The sequence below is a fragment of the Sceloporus undulatus genome, chromosome 4 (assembly GCF_019175285.1).
Source record: "Sceloporus undulatus isolate JIND9_A2432 ecotype Alabama chromosome 4, SceUnd_v1.1, whole genome shotgun sequence".
Taxonomy (NCBI): Eukaryota; Metazoa; Chordata; class Lepidosauria; order Squamata; family Phrynosomatidae; genus Sceloporus; species Sceloporus undulatus.
Genome location: NC_056525.1, coordinates 68,893,833 through 68,919,894, shown reverse-complemented (window position 1 = coordinate 68,919,894; position 26,062 = coordinate 68,893,833). Strand labels below are relative to the sequence as shown.

At 42.3% G+C, this 26,062-nt stretch overlaps 1 protein-coding gene across 1 annotated transcript in view; it reads right to left on the bottom strand.

Annotated features, from left to right (window-relative positions):
- ELAPOR1 (endosome-lysosome associated apoptosis and autophagy regulator 1) overlaps positions 1-26,062 on the bottom strand; it is a 102,155-nt gene that overhangs the window by 28,848 nt on the left and 47,245 nt on the right. The window contains 6 exon segments of the mRNA XM_042462781.1: positions 116-293; positions 8,399-8,487; positions 12,157-12,306; positions 13,234-13,339; positions 13,512-13,592; positions 14,271-14,418. Coding sequence (XP_042318715.1) covers positions 116-293; positions 8,399-8,487; positions 12,157-12,306; positions 13,234-13,339; positions 13,512-13,592; positions 14,271-14,418 — 752 coding nt within the window.

Genomic DNA, 26,062 nt, shown 5'->3' with positions numbered 1-26,062 from the left:
AGAAGGTGCTTGCACTGATAATTGCACAGCTCCCTGCCAGTTTCAGCATTTTTAAGAACATCATTCACATAACAACTGGTGCCTAACTTAAAAGGGAACAATGCAATAGCATTACCAGACCCATTTGAATATGTTCCATATGGGCAGGGCTCACAGGAACTGGTGTTGGTCTTGAAAAATCCAGGGTTGCAAGGTGGACACACAGTTTTTATGGCTGATAGTGGCAACCTAACAGCATTTGGAAGATGCTCACTGCAGATCTTTGGCTCAGCCCATTTGTACATTAGCTGAGTCTGTGAAGATAAATTGATATATTGTTATTAATACCAAACATTTCAACAACACATTAATGCAAAAAGCTTGACTCCTTTATACCAAGTATAAGATTTGGCTGAATCTCAAACAGTACTGAGCCTATTCAGACCAGTTCTTATGCTTTTCAAGATGAATCAGGCAAGCAGAACTAAAATTAAATCTAAAGCCTTATTGTCAATTTAGGCTTTGTGCTGGCCACACTGGATCCCATCCTGGGAGAAAGACAGGATATAAATAAAATAAAATAATAAATGATTGGCAAGACAGTCTGTCATGAAAAAATCGTGTCTTTTTAGGTTGTGTTTCTTTGAATACACTCAGGGAGAGAAGGAGGGAGTGATAAATGGTGTCAAGTGCACCTTGTAATTACAGAACATGTTTTACTGGGGTCTTTCTGATTTCTGTAGTTTGGAGAAGAGACTAAAAGTACTTCCTTTACTGCTTTCTTTGCTCAGCTGTTAAACTGGGTTGAGTTACAACTCCCAGTTCTTCACCATTGGCTCTGCAGTTGAAGTCAACATCTAGAAGGTCACATCATTTCCATTCCTGTCCTAGAATCATGCATAGTAGCCCTATCTTAAAGAGCTTGAACTATTACTTTTATAAAGTAATTCACTATGTTACTCACTGCTAAACTCAGCTTGCTTCTAAAATCAGTAACTTGCCTTTTATCATAACAACAAGTGTGGGGTGGGTTTTTTGTTTTTGTTTTTAAGTGCTGGACAAAGGTTTCTCGTGTCTCTTTGAGTAGCACGAGACCCTATGTGCTGCTGCTTTCAAGTTCTGATATTGAAATTCAGGTCACTGTACTCAGCAATGTGAACAGCTTCTACTGCCTATGGGGAGTTGGGGTGGCTCCCAGTCACACTTCAGATAGTTGCTATCATGTGGTTTCCTAAAGAACATAAATTCAGCATCAGAATGGAAGCTGCAGTGGTAGACAGGAACTTGCAGCACTCTGGGCTCTGCCGGCCACTTTGCCAGCAGTTAAACTGAACAGAACTTTCACCCACATTCTAAATAAAGGTAGGCATAATGAACAATGAAGGCTGGCTGCTCCTCATTACAGCAAGAAAAGTAATGTTATTGAAATTCCACCACCCTCTGTTCATAAAAGTAAGAAAGAGCCAGTACAGACGGCCCTTCAAGACGCCCTCATCACATGCTAGGCTTGCCTCGGGGCGGCACCTCCAGATGCCCCTCAAGCCTAGCACGTGATGAGGGTGTCAAAATGGCGGCACCCTGTACAGATGGGCGCTGCCATTGTTATGCAAGCGCCACGCGGCATCCGCACACCGCCGCGTGGTGCCTGTGTAACGAGTGTGTCAGTGGCGCACTTGTTACACATAAAAAGAACCTGCTTTTTCCAGGTTTTTTTACTCCACAGGGAAGCCGCATGGTTTGGCGGCTGCAGCTTCCCTGTGGAGAGAAAACAGGCACTGGCAGGGTGCCATTTTTAGGCGCTCTGTACCGTGCCAATGTTATTTTTAATGTGCAGGCTCTGCCTCTGCTTACACAAGAGTTCGGCACCTGGGATGTTCACACCCCCAGGGGTGCTAGATGGAATTTCAGATGGTGCAACAAACAGTGGTTTCTGTCCTTGAATGGTGATTCGTTACTCATTTTAAAAAAAAATAAATTAGAATCTAATTGCTCAATTTAAATTTTGCATTTTATGCACTGAGTTAAAAGCTTATTTTTTAAAGTTTGATTTGCTTTCCCACAGCATTCCATTCTTTTTCTGTGTCCACTTTGCTTGGGAAAGAGCTTAAAATTTTAAAGTGGGAGCCATTTCTTTTCACTGGGAGGAGGAGCTAGAGGCCTCATCTACACAACTGTTGGTAGAGACGCGCACCCAATGGCGCGCAAATTTTTCTTTTCTTTTCACATTCACATTTATTTTTATAGTCAAGGAGGGTTTGGAGTACAGAGGAGAAGGTCACCTGGGCACAGTGCTGGAGGACATCTCCTTCAATTTTACACTTTACTTTTCACTACACCCTTAAGGGGCTTGTGGGGACTTGCTCAGAGGAAGTGAGTCAGAGACTTCCCTCTGGAAGGAGCTAGTAGCCAGGAGCTCTGTATATAACTAGAGTCCCAGTTGATTGAGCTCGCTAACAGAGTTTGGGACAAAGGCCAGGCCCACAGGGGTTCTTTACACTGGTGTGTAGCAGGGGAAGCCCAAAGTCTTGTTCAGTGTCTCCTTAAGACTTTTCAGTATGAACACTGAAGGATCTGCTGCAGTCACCTGCAACACTTGTGGGATGTTTGTCTTCTTGACCACAGATGTGGGGACCTTCACTTACATCAAGTGCAAGTTGGTAGCCCTCTTAGAAGAGAAAGTACAGCAGCTGGAGGCCCAGGTAGCTACACTTCAGCATCATAGGAAGCAAGAGGTTTTCCTGACCAGAACGGACCAGACGGTCCTGAATGGGAAACACACAGAGGAAGTTGCTGGGGAGGAGGAGGTCACTTCACATACAACATAAGTAGATAGTTGGAGGAATGTCACACACAGAAATAGGGAAACCAGGGAATGTTCTGTGAGCTTGCAGCTATAGAATCAATTTGAATCTCTCTCTGTTATCAAGGATGATGAGTAAGGGCAGCAGGGACAGACTTCAGGGACAGAGCAGGGCCCCCTGAGAGTTCCACCAAAGGGAGCAGCTGCTGCTAAGCCTTGGAGAAGGCGTGTGGTGGTTGTGGGGGCTTCCATGATGAGAGGTACTGAAACAGTCATTTGTGAGCCTGACAAGATGTCTCGGGAGGTGTGCTGTCTCCCTAGCGCAAAGATCCATGATGTGACAGAGAGGCTGAGAAGACTTGTCAAGTCTACTGACCATTACCCCTTTCTTTTGGTTCATGTGGGAACCAATGACTGTGCAAGGCACAGCCTTCAGAATATCATAAGGGATTATGAGGCTTTAGGCAGGAAGATGAAAGAGATGAATGCACAGGTTGTCATCACATCTCTTCTCCCAGTCAAAGGGCATGGTCCAGGAAAGGAGAGGAAAATAGCAAAGGTGAATAACTGGCTCCGCAGATAGTGCCACCAAGAATGATTTGGATTTTTGGATCATGGTCTGAGGTTCCATGAGGAGGGACTTCTGGCAAGAGATGGGTTGCATCTCACGCCAGTTGCCAAAAATGTTTTTGCCAATAGTCTCAAAAATTTGATCAAGAGGGCTTTAAACTGAGTTATGTGGGGGAGGGAGACAGTATTCTGGAAGGCAAAAGGGCTGGAGAAAATAGTCAAACTGTCATAGAGGGAACAAGACAAAGAGTGCAAGGACCCAAAAGTGGGAGGCAAAAAAACTTGCTCAGGCAGCAAGTAGGGGGGAACCATGGTTTAAGATATCTCTACACTAATGCACAGAGCATGGGAAATAAGCAAGATGAACTTGAACTCCTAGTACAACAAAGCAAATATGATATAATAGGCATCACTGAAACCTGGTGGGATGAGTCTCATGATTGGAATGTAGAAACAGAGGGGTATAACCTTTTCAAGAGAAACAGGCCAAACAGGAAAGGAGGAGGAATAGCCCTATATGTCAGGGACATTTACACCAGTGAAAAGAACCAGGACATCAATCCTGGAAGCCAGGTGGAGAGCATCTGGATAAAAATTAAAGGGGAGGGAAACAACAGGGATGTTACTGTGGGAGTCTACTACAGACCCCCAAGTCAGACCGAGGAATTGGATGATGTCTTTCTAGAAGAGATGACCATACACTCAGAAAGGAGAGATGTACTAATGATGGGTGACTTCAACTATCCTGATATTTGCTGGAAGTCAAACTCAGCCAAATCCAAGGTCTAGCAAATTCCTCACTTGCCTTGGAGACAATTTCATTGTCCAAAAGGTGGAAGAGGCAACAAGGGGATCAGCTATTTTGTATATGATCCTAACCAACAGAGATGACCTAGCTAATGGAGTGCAAGTGGTGGGATCCTTAGATGGAAGTGACCATGTTCTCCTGGAGTTTGTTATACAATAGAAAGGAGAAGCCAGCCATAGTCAGACATGCATTCTAGACTTTAGGAAAGCTGATTTTAGTAAACTTAGAGAAATACTGGGAGTAATCCCATTGTCAGGAATACTAAAAGAGAAGGGAGTTCAAGACGGATGGGACTTTCTCAAAAGGGAGATACTGAAGGCACAATTTCAAACAGTTCCAGTGAGAAAGAAAAATGTGAGATGTCTCAAGAAACCAGGATGGATGACTAAGGAACTTTCAACTGAGCTAAGTTTTAAACAGAACATGTATAAGAAATGGAAAAATGGGGAAATCACCAAAGAGGAATTCAAACAAATAGCGAGCACGTGTAGGGGTAAAGTCAGAAAAGCTAAAGTGCAGAATAAACTCAGGCTTGCTAGCGAGGTTAAGAACAATAAAAAGGACTTTTTTGGGAATGTCCACAGCAAAAGTAAGAAGGAGGAAACGGTAGGGCCATTGTGTGGAGAAGATGGCAAAATGCTAACAGAGGACAGAGAAAAGGCAGTATTAATCAACACCTTCTTTGCCTCAGTGTTCTCAGAAAAGGCAAAGGGTGCTCAACCTCAGGAAAATGGAGCAGTGGACAGAATAGGGAAATTTCAGCACAGAATAAGTAAAGAGACAGTATAGGAATATTAATCTAAATGAATATAAATCTCCAGGACCAGATGTACTACATACAACGGCATGAAAAGAACTGGAAAATGTAATATTGGAGACAATGGCAATAATCTTTGAGAACTCCTGGAGAACAGGAGAAGTCCCAGCAGAGGAGGGCAAACGTCTCCATTTTCAAAAAAGGGGGGAAAAGAGGATCCCAACAATTATCGTCCAGTTAGTCTGACATCAATACCAGGAAAGATTCTAGAGCAGATCATTAAACAGAGAGTCTGTGAAATTCTAGAAAGAAATGTCATAATCACAAAAAGTCAACATGGGATACTGTGTCCAGTTCTGGGCACCATAATTTAAAAAGGATGTTGAGAAACTGGAGCATGTCCAAAGGAGGGCGACTAAAATTGTGAAGGGTCTGGAAACCATGCCCTATGAGGAACGCCTTAGGGAGCTGGGGATCTTTAGCATGGAGAAGAGAAGGTTAAGAGGTGATATGATAGCCATTTAAATACTTGAAGAGATGTCATATTGAGGAGGGAGCTAACTTGTTTTCTGCTGCTCCAGAGACTAGGACCCGGAACAATGGATGCAAGCTACAGAAAAAGAGATTCCACCTCAACATTAGGAGGAACTTCCTGACAGTAAGGGCTGTTCAACAGTGGAAAAAACTCCCTCGGAGTGTAGTGGAATCTATTTCCTTAGAGGTCTTTAAACAGAGGCTGGATGGCCATCTGTCGGGGATGCTTTGATTAAGATTTCCTGCATGGCAGGGGGTTGGACTGGATGGCCCTTGCAGTCTCTTCCAACTCTATTATTCTATTTTATGTGGTTCAATTTGTAGTTTAGAAATTAGACTTCTTCCTCTTCAAATGTGATATTACTTGTGGTACAAACATTAATCAAATATTTGCTAGGGGTGTGGGGCATAGAAAAAGTTTGAAATCAATGACTTAGCACAACAGCTCCATCTGATCCATTTATCCCACTGTGCCACATGCTTCTGTTGAAGCTGGCAGCCTTACCCAGGATCTACAGAACTGTCCATTTATTCACTCCCACCACAGTGATCACCTGAAGAGGACAGTGCTGGAGCTGAGCATTTTGCGGAACTATCTCTTGCCATGGCAAGGAAAAAGGAGGGATGTTCAGTGGTAGGACACCTTTTATTTGCTTGCATGCAAAACCTATAAAGCCCTATATGGCTTGGGCCCGAGTTACTTGAGGGAGCGCCTCTCCCTACATAATCCGCCCCGCACCCTCAGAACAACTGGGAAATACTTACTTGAATACCCCAGGGTAAAACTATCAGCAACTCATTGGAGAGCCTATACGGCGACAGCCCCTACCCACTGGAATGCACTTCCAGAAAAGATCCGACTCTGCCCCACATTAGAAGCCTTCAAAAAGGCATTGAAAACCTACCTTTCAGGTAGCATCCCCCCCCCCACTCTCTTTAGATTATGATGTCCAACCATAACTGATAGTTTTAACTGCTTTGTATATGGTTTTTAGTTTTTTATTGAATTGTATGTAATTGTTAATGTAATTACCAAGGTACTATATTGCTTTGTACTGTTACATGTGTCACATAATCGGTATACTGTGAACCGCTTTGATCTGGAGGAAAAGCGGTATACAAATAAAAATTATTATTATTATTATTATTATTAAAATGTTTTGAGGTTCTGTCCCAAGTTCATCTGTCTTAAACCCTAGAGGGCTGCAGACAGAGAATACTGAGCTGCAGATAGAGAATACTGAGATAGGAGAATCAGTGAAAAAAACTTCCTGCATTCCTTCTTAAGGTTGAGGCGCTTATATTTTCAATTTTGTGCTGCTCTTGTCCACATGTGCACAAAGCATTGTAAGAATATTCCAAAAGGAGGAGATACAAGGGTTAGCTTCAACCATGTTATCCTGGGGAAAGATCAGCTGATGGGACAACAATCAAAAGGTTCCCTCATTAGGGTGATTCCGGATGGGAAATATCTAGTGACTGAAAAAATCGCTATTCTACTACAAGTGGATTAACAGAGAGGATATAACTATTTGTGTCTCTGTATAGTTCTGCTTTGTCCACACGGGGTACAAGGGAAGGGGATAGAGTGAAAACTGAGTCAGGAATAAGATACTTAGCTTTCCCTCTATCCCCTTCCTTGTCTCCTAATTAATTGTGGACTCCTAGTCAAATGCTTGAGCCTGTTAACACTTTTTCCAACCCCTTTATGAAGCAGGGATGAGCAGATTTGCCTTTTTAGTCTAGTCTTCAGACCTCTCATTTGTTTCAAAACGAGCCCTGTTGGTAGAGGGGGACAGTTCAAAAACAGCTGCTTCTTTCTTGTTGGATGAAATTGTGGCTTCCTGCTGCACTCAGTCCAAAAGATTTGAAAAACAGCAGGGTGAAGGAGTTCAGAACTGTGTTCTCTTTTCTCCCAATGCCACAATCTCAGGCAACCTTGAAAACAGCAAGAGGTTGGGCTGCTTGACTGAAAGGGAAATTTCCCCACAATATCTTTCTGTTTCTACAAGTCAGAGAGGAAGTACTTGCATCCTTGCTATCACCAATACTTGGAGACAGCTCACTCCCTCTAGAGAGTTCTAAGCACTAGCAGTCCCCAATATCATTATTAATGATTGTTTCTTTCAAGTTATGATCAGGTTACAGATATTTTAAAATATGTTTGCTAAAAGACCATAGCTAAATCCTGTATTTCAATACCTGATGTACCTATCAGGTACATCAAGTATTGGGACTATGGACAACTCACTCTGGGAGTTGACAACTTCAGAAAACAATTAATCAATGGAGTCCTAATGTCACTGCCTGCCAAGAAGTTCAAGCAGCTCTGATTTCATAACCAAATGCATTCATATGCCTTTTAAAGGGCAAGCCAATCATCAGCAAAAATTAACTGAAGTAAAAGGCAACATCCTTGTCCTTACAGGAAATGAAAAGGCACTGCTTGCAATGCATTTTTGGTTGCAATCACGAAAGAGGAGTAAAAAGATGATTGGTTTGCCCTTACAAAAAAGAATGTGTTCCACCTTTTCTAGAGACAAATGTTTTCATAGTGCCTCATCTGAATATTCTCCTGCCTGTAATTTTACAAATATTATTCTGTTCTTTCCCTCTCTGGTAGGAAAAGAGGGAAATAGGACAGGAAAAATACAGGAGAGTTGTAGGAAGGTGACTTCATGTTCTGCCCTCCTCCTGACTTTAAATACAAATAATACTAGGCATAGCAAGTCTTCTGCAAATGCCTCTTCTGAGAACCCCTCTGGGAAGGTATACATTTTATTTCTGAGAATAGATCTCCACATGGTGGTGCTATATGCCTCAGTCATTAGGTCATTAAATGTAGAATGCTTCTAAGCAGGAACGGGGGTGTTGCACTTCAAGAACCTAAGAGTACCTCACTGTTAACACGTCACTGTTGTAATAACAATTAATTACCAAAGCTGCATACCTCTCCATTTGTATCACACGCTGTGTGAGTATAAAAATAATCCTTATCTGTACAGGCTGGGCGAGGCTTGCATGATGAAGAACCTGGTTCTTTATTGTAGAAAGAAACAATGGTTACAATCATATGAGTATGAAAAACAAAACACAGGAACAACTAAGCAGCAACCTGTTTTAAGGACATAATGCCCCTGTTCACTATTTCTGGACTTCATTATCCTGTGCATTTGACTGACAGGTTTCAGGGTGTGTGGTGTAGTGTGTATGTATGGACATTTACATGCTTGTACATACATTCATAGTTTTCAGTGTCAATATTTGCTCTTCTAAAATCTACTGGAGAGTTCTAGAAATAACTTGCTTCATTTTTTGCTTAAGGCAACTGGTTCTGACATAATTAGCATCTATAATAGGAGCAGGCAGTTACTAGTCCTTAGCACCTTTCCATTAAACTGAGTTCCCTGATCCCCAAGTTGATGAGGAAGCTCTCAGTAACCAGTAGCTCACTGTTCTTCTCCCTGATACGTTCCAGTAGTCTAGTAAATTGGTTCAACAATTATCGTCCAGTTAGTTTGACATCAATACCAGGAAAGATTCCAGAGCAGATCATTAAACAGAGAGCCTGTGAACATCTAGATGGTAATTCCATAATCACAAAAAGTCAACATGGGTTTCAGAGAAACAAGTTATGCCAGACAAATCTGATCACTTTCTTTGATAAAATTACCAGTTTGATAGATGAAGGGAATGCTGTGGATTTCAGTAAAGCCTTTGACAAGGTTTCCCATGACATTCTTGCAAACAAGCTTGTAAAATGTGGGCTAGACAAGGTAACTGTTACACAGATTTGTAATTGGTTGACTGGCCGAACCCAAAGGGTGCTCAACAATGGCTCCTTTTCATCCTGGAGAGAAGTGACCAGTGGGGTCCCACAGGGTTCTGTTCTGGGCCCAGTGCTATTCAACATCTTTATCAATGACTTGGATGATAGAATTGGGGGCATACTCATCAAATTTGCAAAGGACACCAAATTAGGAGAAATAGCTAATACTCTAGAAGACAGGATCTAAATTCAAAATGACCTGAATAGACTAGAAAGCTAGGTCAAAGCCAACAAAATGAAATTCAACACGGTGAAATGTAAGGTACTGCACTTAGGGCGAAAAAATAAATGCACAGATGGTGGGGGACACCTGGCTGAACGAAACTATATGTGTAAGGGATCTAGGAGTCCAAGTAGACCACAAGTTGAACATGAGTCAACAGTGTGATGCGGCAGCTAAAAAGGCCAATGCAATTTTAGGCTGCATCAATAAAAGTATAGTGTCTAGATCAAGAGAAGTAACAGTGCCACTATATTCTGCTTTGGTCAGGCCCCACCTGAAATACTGTGTCCAGTTCTGGGCACCACAATTCAAAAAGGACATTGAGAAAATGGAGTGTGTCCAAATAAGGGCAACTAAAATGGTGAAGGGTCTGGAAACCATGTCCTATGAGGAATGACTTAGAGAGCTGGGGATGTTTAGCCTGGAGAAAAGAAGGTTAAAAGGTGACATGATAGTCCTGTTTAAATATTTGAAGGGATGCCATATTGAGAAGGGAGCAAGCTTGTTTTCTGCTGCTCCAGAGAACAGGATCTGGAACAATGGATGCAAGCTACAGGAAAAGAGATTCCAGCTCAACATTAGGAGGAACTTCCTGACAGTAAGGGCTGTTCGACAGTGGAACAAACTCCCTCGGAGTGTAGTGGAATCTCCTTCCTTAGAGGTCTTTGAACAGAGGCTGGATGGCCATCTGTCGGGGATGCTTTGATTGAGAGTTCCTGCATGGCAGGGTGTTGGACTGGATGGCCCTTGTGCTCTCTTCCAACTCTATGATTCTATGATTCAAACAGCACATTTTACCCATTATCATTACTCCAGTTTAGGCTAGAGTGGCACTAGAGTTTTCAAAGAGAGCTGTTTGTGGGTACTTGGTATGAGGTCTTTCTGAACAACAAATTTAGCTAGCAATAAACAAAAATACTGCAGAACAAAATGCTGCCATTACCTCACAATGGGAGAACAAACAATGATAAATGTGAGCCTCATCCAATACAGCACATGCAGCAAAGAGGAATGGAATTGGGCAGTAACCTTAAAGTCTTTTCTCTAAGACAGATGTGGGCAATTGTTGGGCTGTAACTCTCATTAGCCCTAGCCAACACAGCCAATGGTAAATAATAATAATAATAGGTAAAGGATGATAGGAAGTGCAATCTAACATTTGGAATGCCACAAACAGTCCACAGTTGTTCTTGGCAACAAGTTCCAATGTGGCAAGGGGAACCAAGCAAAGTTATCATTGCTCAATAATAAAAACAATTTTAAAAATCCAATACGTTAAATTATGTTACAAATATGGATGTATATATAAAAATACAATTGACATTAAGACAGTTATTCTTAAACTAGGGTCCCCACATAATGTTGGACCACAGTTCCATTACTGGGGTCCAATATAGTGAACTGGTGCACTGAGACCTACATTTCACTGAGAGGATAAATCTATATTTGCAGATTTAATTTAGGGAGAAAGCTAATGCCAATGCCCAGTTTCCTATGGGGGAAGTATTCATTCATTCATTTGTACCAAGGAGCATTCAAATCATGGGCGCTTCCCATAAAGTAGGGCTGCTCAGACACAGGTAAACCACATCAGTGAGTAAGCCTGTGGGCAGGGAACCATCTAATTAAATATAATAATTGTAAGCTGCTCTGATAGCCTTTAGGGCTGAAGGGCAGGGTATAAATACCATAGATAGATAGATAGATAGATAGATAGATAGATAGATAGTCTGTCTGTCTGTCTTAAGATGCAACATTTGATGTGGCCATCAGATTTATTTTTTTTTAATGGATGGAGCAATGAACTGTTTCCAATCCAGGGTCCCCAGACAGTCCTGGATTACAACTTCCATCTTCCTCATCCTACATGGCCAATAGTCATGGAGACTATAGTCAACAACATAGGATGCTGTAATGCAATAACATCTGGGGAGAATGAATTGGGAAAGGCTGTCCTAGAGGACAACCAAAACATGTGCATGCTTGTAGTACTTACAACAGAACCTGAGTTTGTTTTCTTCCTATAATGACAGCAATGTTTGTTCTAATAGTGTACAACTGGAAAAAATCAAGCACTTTGACTCATAACTTTATTACACTCATAGACCAGCCTTTATAGTTAGAAAATGAACAAGTACAAAAGGAACAGGTGTAGTTTAGGAGTCCAAGAAAATCCCAATGTATGCACGTACAATTACAGAACCTTCTTGACTGAGAATGGAATGGAGCTTACCATGAGATTAGGGGAAAGCTCCAGCTTGGAAGAACCAAGCCTGGATATGTTCCTCTGCCATTACTAATGCCTTTGTACCTTAGTTTCCCACTTCTCTTACCCACTTCTCTAAACTTCCCAAGTTACCAAGGAAAAAGAAAAATGAAAGCTTTCTCTAAGTTTCTATAATAAGCATGTATGGTTTCTAAACATGCTCATATTCTTCGTTGATGAAGGAAACTCTGACAACAGCATTAAAAACACGACTTTCTTTAACAGACAGAAGATGAAATGGGGTTTAAATTGAAGACAAGCAGGTCTAGACAATAGTATAGTCAACTGAACCTGTCAGCTGGGAATGTGAGACACTTTACTTATTCAACATGTATAATCAGCTTCCTTTCATAGTTTTCCAATAATCAGCAGCAGCACTCAAAATATTACCTGAGTACATTGCTGGTTCACATTGCTGGCAGGCAGTTGCTCCCTTGCCGGAGAAGGAGTTTGCCGGGCACGGTCGGCAGAATGAAGAACCTGATTTGGCTGTGTAGGTGCCAGCCTTACAAGGAAAGCATTCAGAAGTATAGGCCACTCCTAGGGAACACAAGCAAAAAGTGGGAGGTGGAGCAATAGGCTGGATGGTGGTGAGTAATATAATCCTTTGGCTACCACCAACACTATAGGAACAACATAAAAGGTAAAGGTATTCCCTGTTGACAAGGTTGTCAAGTCATAGCCGACCGTAAGGAGGGGTGCTCATCTCTGTACTAAGCTGAAGAGTCAGATGACTTTTTCACATGGAGGAATGTATCTCCATCCCGAAAGAAAAGGGGGGGGGGGAATCCGAAAATGCAAGAAATTACATAGTAGCTTATCACACACAGAGACGTACATAGCATTTATCCAAATGAGAAAGACGTGCGAATGAATTCACCGACGTACGCATCGGCTTCTTGATTTGCAATGTGTGTTTGCACATGTGCAGGGAGGACAGGATACCATGGCCGACAGTAATCCCATGGCCAAACTGGAGAGCTTCTCATACTAACGCAAATGAGAATTGACTACAAATTTGCAGTGGAAAAGGATACATAAATTCGATATTTTTCTGAATTCAGCTATTATTGGGATGTCTCATGATTGCGTTTGGATTACGTACCGTTTGCGTGCAACATAGTTTGAAAATCTTTTGTGAAATTACGTGAAATACCTTAAATGGCCCCATATTAACCTTTGGTTAACCTTCCAATTTTCCCTGTGTGATAAAGTCCAGAGACTACTCTGTGATCACATGGCCAGTATGATTGCACGGAATGCTGTTTACCTTCCCATTGGAGTGGTACCTATTTATCTGCTAGGTTGGCAGAAGCTGGGACCAGTGATGGGAGCTCACCCCAGCCAGGCCTCAAACTGCCAACATGCCGATCTTGCACTCAACAGAGTCAGCATCTTAACCACTTGAGCAGCATGCACCATGGCAAATGGCTACACTGCCTGTACCAAACAAAAAAGCAAACAAACCTGTAATTGCAATGTTCCTCACCAACACAGGCTTGGGAGTTTTGGACCACACAGAGAAGGTTGTTGTTCTCCAATATAAGGCATTGTTGCCACGACTAAGCTTCACCTGCGATTATTAAACACAGAGCTAAAAATTCAGGCTTATATTGAAATGTTGTACTGTTTGAGACTTTGAGGCTGCCTGCCTAAAAAGAGACACAGGTTTTCCCCAAAGCATTGCCAACCATAGGTCTGTAAGTATCATAGCCATATGGCCTATGAATAATCCCTCTGCTTACGCTGTGCGTCTCCCAGCCTTTCTCTGTGGTTGTCATCCATCGTGATTCCTCTACTGTGGGCTGGCACTGATCATTCTGAATCTGCAACAAAAGAATTCAGGATAAGGAAAACAAGTGGTTTTAAGAAATTAACTGGTGTGTTCTGCTTCTGCAGATGGAGGACAAAACTCTTTGTATGATTCAGATTTAAGAGCACAGAAAGAATGCTTTTGTCATTTTAAGGCTTGAGCATTCTAGGACAAATGGCCTAGTTCTCCAGAGCTAAACTAGAGCATGCTATTTGAATTATAGCCCACCACTTTCTTAAAACAATTTAAAAGAACACAAACACCTCTGTTAACAAAATAACTACAAAATGTATCTCACTACACTTTAGAATTGTTAAGGACACTTTAAAGTGCATAATGCTAATATGAGTTCTATCAACCAAATTTCCCAAACCTCTGGAGGAGGTATAACAGTTGTTTGGAAAGGTTTCTTGGTTGCCCTGCCAAAATATAATTCATTGGCCAACAACTGTACAAAAAAGAATAGCACTGCGGGGCGGAGGCAGGGGAACTATGTGTGTCTTTTATTTCCTTTCAGGGTTTCTATTCTAAATACCAGAAATCATTATTTCAGCCTGAGAGTGAAATGTATACTTTTTAATATACATAGACTGAGACGAACTCCTACATGTAGAGGTGACCATTTTTGTGAGACAGTGCATCTCGCACAGCATGCAATAATATAAAGCAAGACAAGTTGTGGAAAACATACAAAGAATTCAAAGACGATGCTGCTGTCTGTGTAGATGTACTCAAAGGAGACGGTGCCAGATTGTTTGAGATTAATCGCATACATCAGAGTGGCAGTGCACTCATCTGTGTTGGAGGCAATGTAATCTCCCTTAGGAGCCCACGTTGACCTGGAATAGAACAGAGAAAAAGCACAGCAGTTAGGAGTACTACTCCATAGTTCAAGAAAGCAGGCACTCTTAAGATGTTACAAGGGAGTTACATTAACAGCAAGCATGAAAAAGCTAAAAGCAGAAATGCCAGAGGTTAACCTTCCAATGAAATAAAAGATGTACCGGTAATATTTATGAAAGATTCATTTCATCATCTAAACCAGAATGTAGAAGTGCCCAGAAGCAATCTGATTTTCTTATTAATCCATGCCAGATTTTATTTGATCTGGAAACCAAGAGCAGTTAAGGTAGAAGATAGATGTTCCTAGCTAAACCATACTAGCACTGTATACAGAAATAGTCACATCAGTTGTACCACAATGGTCTGCAACTCAGTATGCATTTGGCATGTAATTAATTTCCTATATACTGGGGACTTACAATGAGTGACATATGATACCACTGAGAACACAGCTCATTCATTTCTGGGGTATGTCTTTTATGACAATAGAAAACTGAAACAATGCAGCCACATATATATTATTGAGAATGAAAGAAAAAACACGTAACAGATAACAGATGAGAACAAAAAACAGTAAGGAATAAAAAACACAGAACAAGAACTTACAGTACAAAAAACAAAGACTAGACATCCACAACTTCCTGGATTTCATTCTGATCTACAGACTATCTATAATTCAGCCCCCACTTTCATTCTATATTTGGTGTACGTTTAATCTGAAGATGAAAACAAAAATGGTGAAAAATGAAATGTGCAAACACTTGTTTTTAATTTTTACCTTATTTTTGTTTAACTGCTTCTAAAATTGAAGGGGGGTTGTCCAATGTGCCTGACATATGAGAAGTGATTTCTTGGAAGAACAGTGGACTTGCTACAAATGTCATTTGGATGGATGATGCCAAAATTACAAAGGAGGCAGGGCCCTTCATTAAAAGAAGTGGGGAAACAAAGATGAAAGGAAAATAAAAACAATTAAGGTAAATCAAAATAAAGAAAGTTTTAAAAATTAAAAACAAACGTAGAAACATTTTCCAATGCACGCCCATTCACTTTTTCATGGAACGAAAGGGAAGTGGAGAAAAACTTCTCCTCTTACAAAGAGATCACAGTTAATAACAATAGCACTGACCTACAACTGAGAGCAAACTAGCAAGATGGGTACTTTCCAGTGTGTCTTTTTTAAAAAAAATAAATAGGAAAGTGATTTTAAAAAAAATAGGTCTATTGACATTAATGCATCTCAGTTCTTAGACAAGTAATTTTTTACTATAATTTGCAGAACTCCCAGCCAACATGGGAAGTGGCTATGTTGGTTGGGCAATGTTGAAATTTGTAGTCCAAAAATAATTTGTTCCAAGCTCTGTTCCATTGCCATGAGTTAATGCATGACAAAACCAAGAAGATTCAAGCCATTGTGATAAATTGTTACAACTGCTACTCATTTATAAAGCTCTTTTAAAATGCTTATTGAGTATGCTCCTACAACACTATTATTCTCATTTTACACATGGGGAACTGGTATAGTTGCCAGGTCAACAGCACAAGGCCAAAAACTGACATGAGGGAGCGAGCTCTTGATGTTACAGAATCAAGGCAGGGAAAGGGTTGGGAGATGGTTTGGAACTGCTTCTGCATCAGCTGAGTGTAGAACAAACATGAAGGCAATCTGAGTATTTGGGTGCAGCAGACTATAGCAGACAGTGACGTCATTGTTGTTTCTCTCTCCTGTAATTCTTACCCAAATGCTCTCAACCTGCTTCCTGTGCTCTTGCTCAAGAAACCTCTACATCCCTGTTCCCTTGCCCTCAGAAATACTGTTTCCTCACACTGCCCCTGGATTCATTTTAAAGATTTTCACACAATGCCATCATTAAAGAGGACTTATCCCAGCAATAACCAGATAATAACCAGCAACAAATCATTCATGGGGAAATCCTGTGAATGATTTGTTCTGATTATTACCTGGTTATTGCCAGGATGTGTGTGTGCAAAAATCTTCACTGCGATTGTGCAATTTTCCCTGGATAATGTTAGTTTAAATGTGCGCTTTCCCCTCACTTTCCCCCCATGTGATAAAAGTTCTTAATCAGATTTGTATAATTCCTAGCAAACACAGTCAACTCCCATTAAGTGCAATCCACCTCTCACCAGAAGTCCTCCGTCACGAAAACACAGACCACGTTCCAAAAACCCGAACCTTTCTGGTGACTCCATCTGTATACCCAATTGCTCACTTTCTGCACTCTTTTCTCTCTTCCTGGGCCATGACTTTCAACAAGAAGGACTGATGAGAAAACAAACAATCCCCTCCAGTTTCCAACTCAAAGCTTCACATTCACTTGCAATAGTTTGAAGGCTGTGTCTGGCAGTATTTTTTTTTTTTTCTGTCTTGGCTCCTTTCTTCAAGAAGACAATACAGCTTAAGACATGCTGTCAGGTTTGCACACTGCTGCCTCTGTCCTCCTCAGTATAGAGTCACCCACAACAATTATGTTTCTCTTCTTTCTCTGGGAAATAGTTAAAAATTTTCTATCCACAAAACCTACTATGGCCATGCTCTCTGCGGCTTCTGTCTGGTCTCCCTATGACCCAGAATCACTGTCCAAGGGGGAAGGCCCAGAATCAGTAGTGTAACTCCATAATTCAGGATTCCCTCAAGCATATGCCTTCTTCATTTGATAGTCTTCATCGTCTCTGGAGGCATCCTTCCTCTGTTACTCTTCCAGTACAGTTTAATCTGTTGTATCTGAAAATTCCTCATGTTCTTTGATAAATCAAAGTGTAGCAGCTAGGCGGTCAGCTGCTTCGCCTCCTCTTCTACCATGCAAGCCCGTATGCACGTTATAGGGATAGCATTTTACATCCTCACACAGGAAAGCAAACATCACATAAATGTTGCAGCCCACTGCACCAGCTCACTATCCATCTTTTTTTTGTCTTGTGCATGCTGTTGTTCAGCACTGTAGATCTGCTCCCTCTCAACCTCCCCTCCACTAAAAGCCCATGCAAATCTCTTACGCTCTCTCTTCATGAGCCTCAGAAATTGTGAAAGCAACTATGTAGAGCAGGTGGATGCTAGCTCCACCCCAGACTCAGCAGTAGTCCCTCCCCTTCAAACCATGTGCTCTACCAGAACTCACACATCTCCCTCCCCCAAAAAAGTTTACAAACAAGCTTGCAAACAGCTCAACCAAACAGAGTTCACAAGATAGTGAAGAGTGGGGACAGCATTCAAATGGGTTGTGGAAATGTGACACTGTGAGGTCCTCACTGTTACTCTGTTCTGCTTGCTTCCCTGGTACTCTTTCAACTTTATATAACTGTCTGTTTTCCCCAGACTAGACCAGCACCCTTATCCCCCAAATCACATTCCCTGTTTTATCAGAAGCACCCTTCCTTTTTTTCTTCAAGTCATTATATTTAGTCAAAAATATACACAGGGTTAGCATTACTTCAAAGCATATGCCAGCCACCTACTTTGGTTTTTCAAGGACAGTAGTGAAAACTAAAAGGAATGTGCTCTAATTCTTTGCAATGAGAGTAAATAATCACACACCAACCATGCCACCTCTCCTGCTGCCATCTCCATCCTATGAAAAGTCCCTCTAGATCTAAAACAAACTAGCAGATCCAGACAGCTCTTAATGAGACAAACTTGCACTGGTAATCTGCTGCTCTATTCCTATGAACATGCTCAGAAGTTTGATGAATAATTTAAGTGTTATGAGAAGTAGGTTACATTTGCAAGTTGCACAAACACTTCACAGAACCAGGTTGTTGGGTTTTTCCTCCAAAAGCTCTTCTTTAAAGTATGTCTTCTGCCTGATTAGTTTGAGCTCATTTTTTCTCAGCATCAAAATGATCAAAGCACCAGGAAGGAAAAACAAGGTGGGAGCATTAGATTTCAGTTGGCAGACATTGGAGGCTGATGGACAAGACAAAGCCCCCAGTCTTTTCCTAGAGATAACTTCCTACATATGTTAAAATCAAAAGCTCACAAAATACATCACCACAGCATTATGGTTAACTGCTCCAATCAGGATTAAAAGCACAGGTAGGCAGGAGCAGAACAGAAATGATTAAAATATGTGGTGGCTGAGCTAGGACAGCTGGAGTGGACCATGCATCATAATGACCCACCAGCCAAGACACAGAAGAATATGTCTGGGCATATGTCAATTTAATTATGGCTGTAGGCTTTTCTATTTTCCAGCTTCTTGGCTTGATTGTTCTCCGTTCAATCCAGCTGTAAGTATTAGCTAGGATCTGTAATACTACTAAGACAGCTGTCTGGGTGAAGGCAAAATAGTGGGTATGCTGGTGTGGTACAGTCTTAAATAATGATAATTATTATTAGGGGGGGAGGAGGAGGAGCTGTCACCACCCCTTTCTCCTGCTTCCAAAATAGCACAAAACACTTGAAAGCAGAGATAGACAAATAAGGATATGCCCCTGCCAATGTCATGTACAGAGGACAGAGCATAGAAGTAATTTGTTATACATAACAATTGTTACCTATTCCAAAATAACTTTGGGAAGAGGAGAGTTAGGAAACATGCAATGCCCGCTGGGGTCTGAATTCCAATGAGGAATTATATATACAGTAGTCTTCCTCTGACTCATGACCTGGAACTTCCTAGAAAGCATTATAGTGCTAGAGTATCTCCAAAGAAATACTAAGTCATGTCAGTTCTTTTTTCTGAAGCAACTCAGTACATCCTGGAAGGTATACTGATGCTCTAGCCACTTCTCAGAAGGCAGAGGAAGAGAAGTGGTCCTGTATTACTCTGTAACACAAGCCTTTGTTTACAGGTTTCACACAACTTTTGGCCACCTTGTATATAAGGTAAGGTTACATTCCCCATTCCTAACATGAACAAGTAAAGGAATAGGTTGCATACCTGTAACTGCAGTTCTTCAAGTGGAGATCTGTGAACTCACACAAATGGGTTATCTGTGCCTGGTGCAGTGCATCTCCTAGAGCTGTTATACAAACTTTTTGGCAGTAACTCCATCCAGCCTCTTGGCACCTTATTTTGCACTTCCTATCAACTCCCCTCAGTTCCATGGACACCACAACAACACCAAAGTTGCTCAGGAGCAGGACACAATATGGGGAGGTTGGGTGAATGTTGTGTGAGTAACTCCAAGTTACAGGTATGCAATCTGTCCTTGTTCTTCATGATCTCTATGAAACACACAAATGGGAGACTAGAAAACTACTAACTCAGGAGGTGGGAGTCATGCCACCAATAGAAATGCAGGTTCAACCAACTTTATTTCAAACATGAATACAACAATGCCCTTCCAAATGCAGCATCAGATCTAGAATGAGTGTCCAGCTTGTAATGAGAAATAAAGGTTAGAGGCTGTGACTACACAGTAGTTCTGCAGGCACAATTCAGTGGTATGCTTCTCAAGAGAATGTAAGATACAGCCACTACTCTAACAGATTGTTCATGAATTTGGGCTGGACAATTTGTAAACTGGACAATTTGTAAGCTAAGTGGATTGCAGAAATCATCCATTTCAAAAAACATTGTGCTGAAACTGACAGTCCTGGTTTCAAAGAAGAGTAGCAAATGGAAAGTCTCTGGCTCTTATGGAAGCCCAAAGTCTTATTAACATAAAAGTTAAAGCCCATCTAACATGCAACAAGTGAAAAGTCCTTTTCAGACAGGCTGTTCGATTCTGCATAAATGCAGGCATTATTATTTCAGGAAGCGATCAGTTCGAAAGGCTTCCAAGACAGTTGGGACAATACCAATTGCAGACTCCATGCAAAGGTTGGTCCAGAAATTGGTGGATATAAGTTCAAGAACTTCTCCATCAGGGGATACTGAAAACATGATGGCTGTCTGTTGAGCTGGAACCAAGAGGAGTTGGTGGCCAAGTAACACGTGGAAGATGAAAGAGAGGCCCCTTTTGGAAAAGAAGTGGAGGGACCTGAGAATATCTTGAATTAGAACTTGGAGAAATTCCTCTATCTGACATGAAGGTAAAAGATTTCCTCCATTTGTATTCATAAGATCTTTGGATGGAAGACCTATGTGCTGCCTTGATGACTGACTGAACAGCACTAGGTAAAATCCTTACATTCGCTGCCAATTAGCTTCCAGGCGCAATACAAAGTGTTGGTTGTTACCTTTAAAGCCTTACATGGCTTGGGTCCGAGTTACTTGAGGGATCGCCTCTCCCTACACAATTCACCCTGCACCCTCAGGACAACAGGGAAGAATCTGTTAGACTACCCAAAGGTCAGACTAACAGTTACTTCCAAAAGAGCATATACTGCTATGGCCCCCAGGTTATGGAACAATCTGCCGGAGGAGATCCGTCTCATCACGACCCTAGATGCCTTTAAGAAGGCACTAAAGAGGATCTCTTCTGGTGGGCATACCCACCTGACCTTCTATAAAGAACTTTAGGAAACCCCATTTCCGGTCATAACAGCATAACTGCCCGCTGCCCTGCGATTACTGTAATTGAAATTTTTATACTTTGTGCTCTTTTTATGATATGTATTTTACACATGATTGCCTGTATGGAGATTTTTGGTTGTAATCCCGCTTCGATCTGTTGGAAGAAGCGGGAAAATACAAATACTTATTATTATTATTATTATTATTATTATTATTATTAGGTAAGGATGTTAAGCGAACACCTTCCATGTAGTCAAACCCCAGATCTGGATGTCACACCTGACCATAATGGATGATAAGGTCCAGTCACTATGGGAGATGAAGGTAATTGTCCCAAGAGAGATTGAGAAGTGGCAGAAAACAAGGCTGTCTTGGCCACCATGGCCATGCATCTCACATTGTCGGTCTTTATCTTTGAAATCAGTGTGATGGTTAGAGGAAATGGCAGGAAGGCATACACCAGCAGATCTCCCCAGTAAAACAGGAAGGCTTCACCATGTGACTTCCAAGGATGAGTCCTGGAGCAGAACTCCCAACATTGCCTGTTCTCATTTGTGGTGATTAAGTCCACCTGAGGAGTGCCCCAAGTTCAGAAGACCATGCAAAGAGTGTCAGAACAGAGCATCCACTCATAACATGAATTTTATGTTCTGCTCTGGGCATCCACCAAAACATTATCTTCTCCCAAAAGTTGAATAGCAAAGATGGAGACCCCCTGAAGATGCATCAATCCCATATGCACAGCATGAGGTTCCAAAGAGTGGTAGACTTCGTTCCTCCTTGTTTGTTTAAGAAGAAGAAGAAATGTTTATTGATTAGCCCTCAGGCCATTTTAAAACAACACAAAATAACACTAAAATAAGTAAAACACACTATAAAATCCTACAGAAATTCTATAGCAATTAGAAAAGAACTAAAATGTAATAACACAGAATCTGAAATTTGTTTGTTTAAATAATACATTATAGTTGTGGCATCAGTTACTAATTGAATGCCTTTGTCCTGAAGTAAGATCTCAAAGGAGTGGAATGCCTTTTTCACTGCTAACATCTCCAGAATGTTGAGGTGGAACAATGCCTCTTCGCTGGTCCACTTGGCTCATATGGAAAGTCCGTGCACATGAGCTCAACCATACAGAGAGGCATCTGTGGTAACCGCAATCTGTGGTTTGACTGGGTGGAAGGGTTTGCCTACCAAGACATGAACAGCCAGCATTCCAGTGACCAATGAATGCTCCTTGGTATTGTGAGAATGCAAGATCAATCTGTCAGGGGATCAAATTGAGACAGAAACTATGCCTGTAAAGGGCTCATCCTGAGCCATATCATTGGTGTGATTATAATAGTTGCACTCCTACGGCCGAGAAGAACCTGAAGTGACCTGGCAGACAGCTTGTGAGTTTTTCCACACTTGAAAGTGGCACAGAGCAAGGTTAAAAACCTCTCCTGTGGGAGATAGACCAGTAGCACAAATGAACATCACCTGTTGAGATGAATCAAGGAAAGACTTTTAGGAACTGACAACATGAGTTAATGAAGTGAAAAGACTGAGAGTATGGTCAATGTCATGAAGGAATTTGTCCCTCAGATTCACAACAAAAAGCCCATTGTCTATATAGAGGAATATATGACATCATTCTTCCTGAACCAAGCAGTGATGGCAGCAATACATTTTGTGAATACACAAGATGCCTCTTAGAAGAGTGTTGTATCAACAACTGAAACCAAAGGCATTTGCCTTTGGAGCGTCTGACCTGGATTATACTCAAGTACTGATAATTTCATAGTAAGCCATAAAGAAGATCCAGATATAGTCAGCACAGAATGTGATGGTGCAGAAACTATGGCAGAAGGGAGAATTGAATGCTTCAGAGCCTGTTCATACAGAACAGCCTTTAACCTTGACTTGTGGTTCTTCTGAGCCTGGGGTGTGACAGCCTTGCAATGAGCACACGACTCCACATTATGTCCCTCCCTGAGACATAAAAGGCATTAGGAATAATCATTGTGGCCAGAGAATTTTGGCCTCACAGGTTGTACACTTCTTAAACAAAGTAGAAGAGGCCATCAGACGCAACTGAACACTCGACTAAACCAGTTGAGGGAGCGGTGAAGAGAAATTGAAAGACAAGACTAGTCAAGGCAAGAATTGAAAAGAAAACAAGTCCATGGGGCATATGAAAAGAATAGTTAACCAAACCAAGTAATCTGTAATAGTACTGAGTAAATGAATAGATCTGTAGAAATGTTCCTTCAGTGTTAATGATGCAGGAGATGAACAAGATCTCAGGGGAGTTGATGGAAAGAGGGTGGGTGGAGTTACCACCAAAAAGCTTGCATGACAACTCCAGAAGGTCCTTCATGGTGCACTGTGCTGGTGGAGATAACCCATTTCTGTGAGTCACAGAAACCATGAAGAAGGATAGCATATTCTAGCAAAAGGAATATGCTGTCTTGGTGTGTGGCGGAGTGCAGCCTTCTTCAGAGGTTTTAAACAGAGACTGGATGGCCATCTGTTGGGACTGGGAGTGCTTTGACTGTATATTCCTGTACATCATGGGATTGGACTGAATGACACCTGTGGTCGCTTCCAACTCTATGATTTTGTGATTCTAACACATCACAGTATACTGCTTTATTCAAAAATACAATAATGAGTAACAGGAAAGGTTTAGACATAATAGCATGCAATATGTTATTACTGTATAGGAAGCTAACAGTTCCAAGTTTTGGTAAGATTCTGGACTAGAGTTGAACTGTTTACTACTAGCTGACTAGCAGCATAGAAGATTATGGGCATGAATATTAATTCTTTGAAGCCTATGGACGTTATCAGACAAGGGAAATTGGAAGTATAATCCAATGGCAATCAGAACACAATCATGGGGTTTAACGTTATTGCGTGATAGACTACCACACACAATTTCGGGCAATGAGAAGTCAGTCCGAATGCAATCACGTTATTGTGTGAGAGGTGATCACATGCAATTTCAGGCAATGGCAAGCTATTTTCGGGCAATGAGAAGTCAGTTCGAACACAGTTCGAATTCACATAAATTCACTGAACTAGCGAATTCACATGAATGCATTCTGGCCCCACTTTCTTTTCATTCGAAATTAAGAAAATTCCTCCTGTGTGATAAACTGCCATGTTTAACAGAGAGCTGTATTAAAAGAGTAACCGTTGGGTTAGGCCAGGGGTAGGCAACCTGCGGCCCGTGGGCCGGATGCGGCCCGGCGAGGCCTTGGGACCGGCCCCAGCCCGGTCCTGCTGCCGATTGCCGCCGGGGCCTTTGGGAGGCAATTGTCTATAGAAGCCTCAGAAACATGCATTTATATTAACTTTTTTTTAAAATCAGCATTTTTTTTCACGTGTCCTCCATTTTTTTAAAAAAAGTGTCTTCCATTTGAAAATTTTGTCCTACATTTGTCCTGGTTTATTTATATACAGTATTTAATTTTTTTAAAAAAAATATTTAAGTATTTATTTTTTGGCTTCGGCCCCCCAGTTGTCTGAGGGACAGCAACCCGGCCCCCGGCTCAAAAAGGTTGCCTACCCCTGGGTTAGGCTATTTGACAGTGATTTTCAGACTAAAGGAAAAGCTCCACTGAGGATTCATACAAAGGAGATCAAGAAAAATATCAAAGATGGTGCAAAGTGGGAAGGGGAAGTGTTTTACAATCTAGAGCAGGGGTCGGCAAACTACGGCCCGCGGGCCGCTTCTGGCCTGCCAAGGCCTTGGGACCGGCCCCTGCTTGGTCCTGCCGCCACCCCCGCTGCAGCTGGGTTGACCGCGCTGCGCGGCCTGGGGCGGAGGGGGCGGAAAGGGAGGCCGTGCGCCACCCTCTCCACCCTCCCCCGCCCTCTCAGCACGGCCCTACGCTGCCTCCTCCTCCTCCCCCTCATGGAGGAGGAAGAGGAGGCGGTGCTTGGGCTGCTCTGAGGGTGGAGGGGGCGGAAAGGGAGGCCGTGCGCCGCCCTCTCAGCGCGGCCCTGCGCTGCCTCCTCCTCCTCCTCCCCCTCACAGAGGAGGAAGAGGAGGTGGCGCTTGGGCCGCTCTGAGGGCGGAGGAGACGGAAAGGAAGGCCGTGCACCGCTCTCCCCCGCCCTCTCAGTGCAGACCTGCGCTGCCTCCTCCTCCTCCCCCTCACAGAGGAGGAAGAGCAGGGCGCTGGGGTGGAGAGGGGAAAGGACAGGCCGCGCACGGCCTCCCCTTTCCCCTCCCTGCCCTCAGAGCGTGGCCCCGCCTCCTCTGCCTTCTCCGCTTCGACCCCAGGGGGGAGGAGAAGAAGGAAGGGAGGGGGAAGGAGGAGCAGGAGGAGGAGGAGGAGGGAAAAGGAAGAAGAAGAGGGAACAGGAGGAGGAGGAGGAGGTGAGTGGCCAGAGAGGCCTCAAGCTTTAAGTTTTTTTGGGGGGGGTGCTTTTAATGCTAACAAGTCTCCCTTGTTTTGACAATGATGATGATGATGATGATGATGATGATGATGATGATGATGATGATATGAGTCATCTTGAGAGGCATGCAGGCACTGTTTCAGAAGCCGAGAGAGTGTGACTTTCCAAAGTGCCTTTTCTGTGTGTTTTTGGTTCTGAGGCATGGCTAGTGTAAATTGCTGTGATTTTTACAAACTCATGCGCAGTGAAGAAAAACCAAAGCCCCTTGACCAAGTACACACTTCTGAGAAGTATAGTTGGTGCAAGAAACCTGAAACAGCAAATCCACTTCTTGTGAAACCACCTGGACATGTTCAATATATGCATAGCCATGTTAAACCATGTTCAGTGTGAAACCCAAAGAGATTGGTTCTGCAATAATCCTCTGATTAAATATGCAAGAGATTGCCATGTTAAGTAAAGCCATGTGAAATGCCCAAATGTGCTTAGTGTGTGTTTTGGAATTGTGTGTGTGTGTTGGGGGGGGGGTGTTTGGCCAGAAAGGGAAGTCCATTTCTGCCATCTGTCTAGGAATAAAGCCCAAATGTCCTCCATTTTGATCATGCCTAAGAAACATGCATTTATATTAACATCTCTCCCCTAGATGCCTGCTTGGTGTCGGTAATGGGCTGGATGAGGGAGAACAAACTCAGTGTGAATCCAGGGAAAACGGAAGTACTGGTGATAGGTTCCCCAGTTCCGGGTGGTGAGATCTGTCACCCGGTCCTGAATGGGGTCACGCTCCCCTTGAAGGACTCAGTGCGCAGCTTGGGAGTACTCCTTG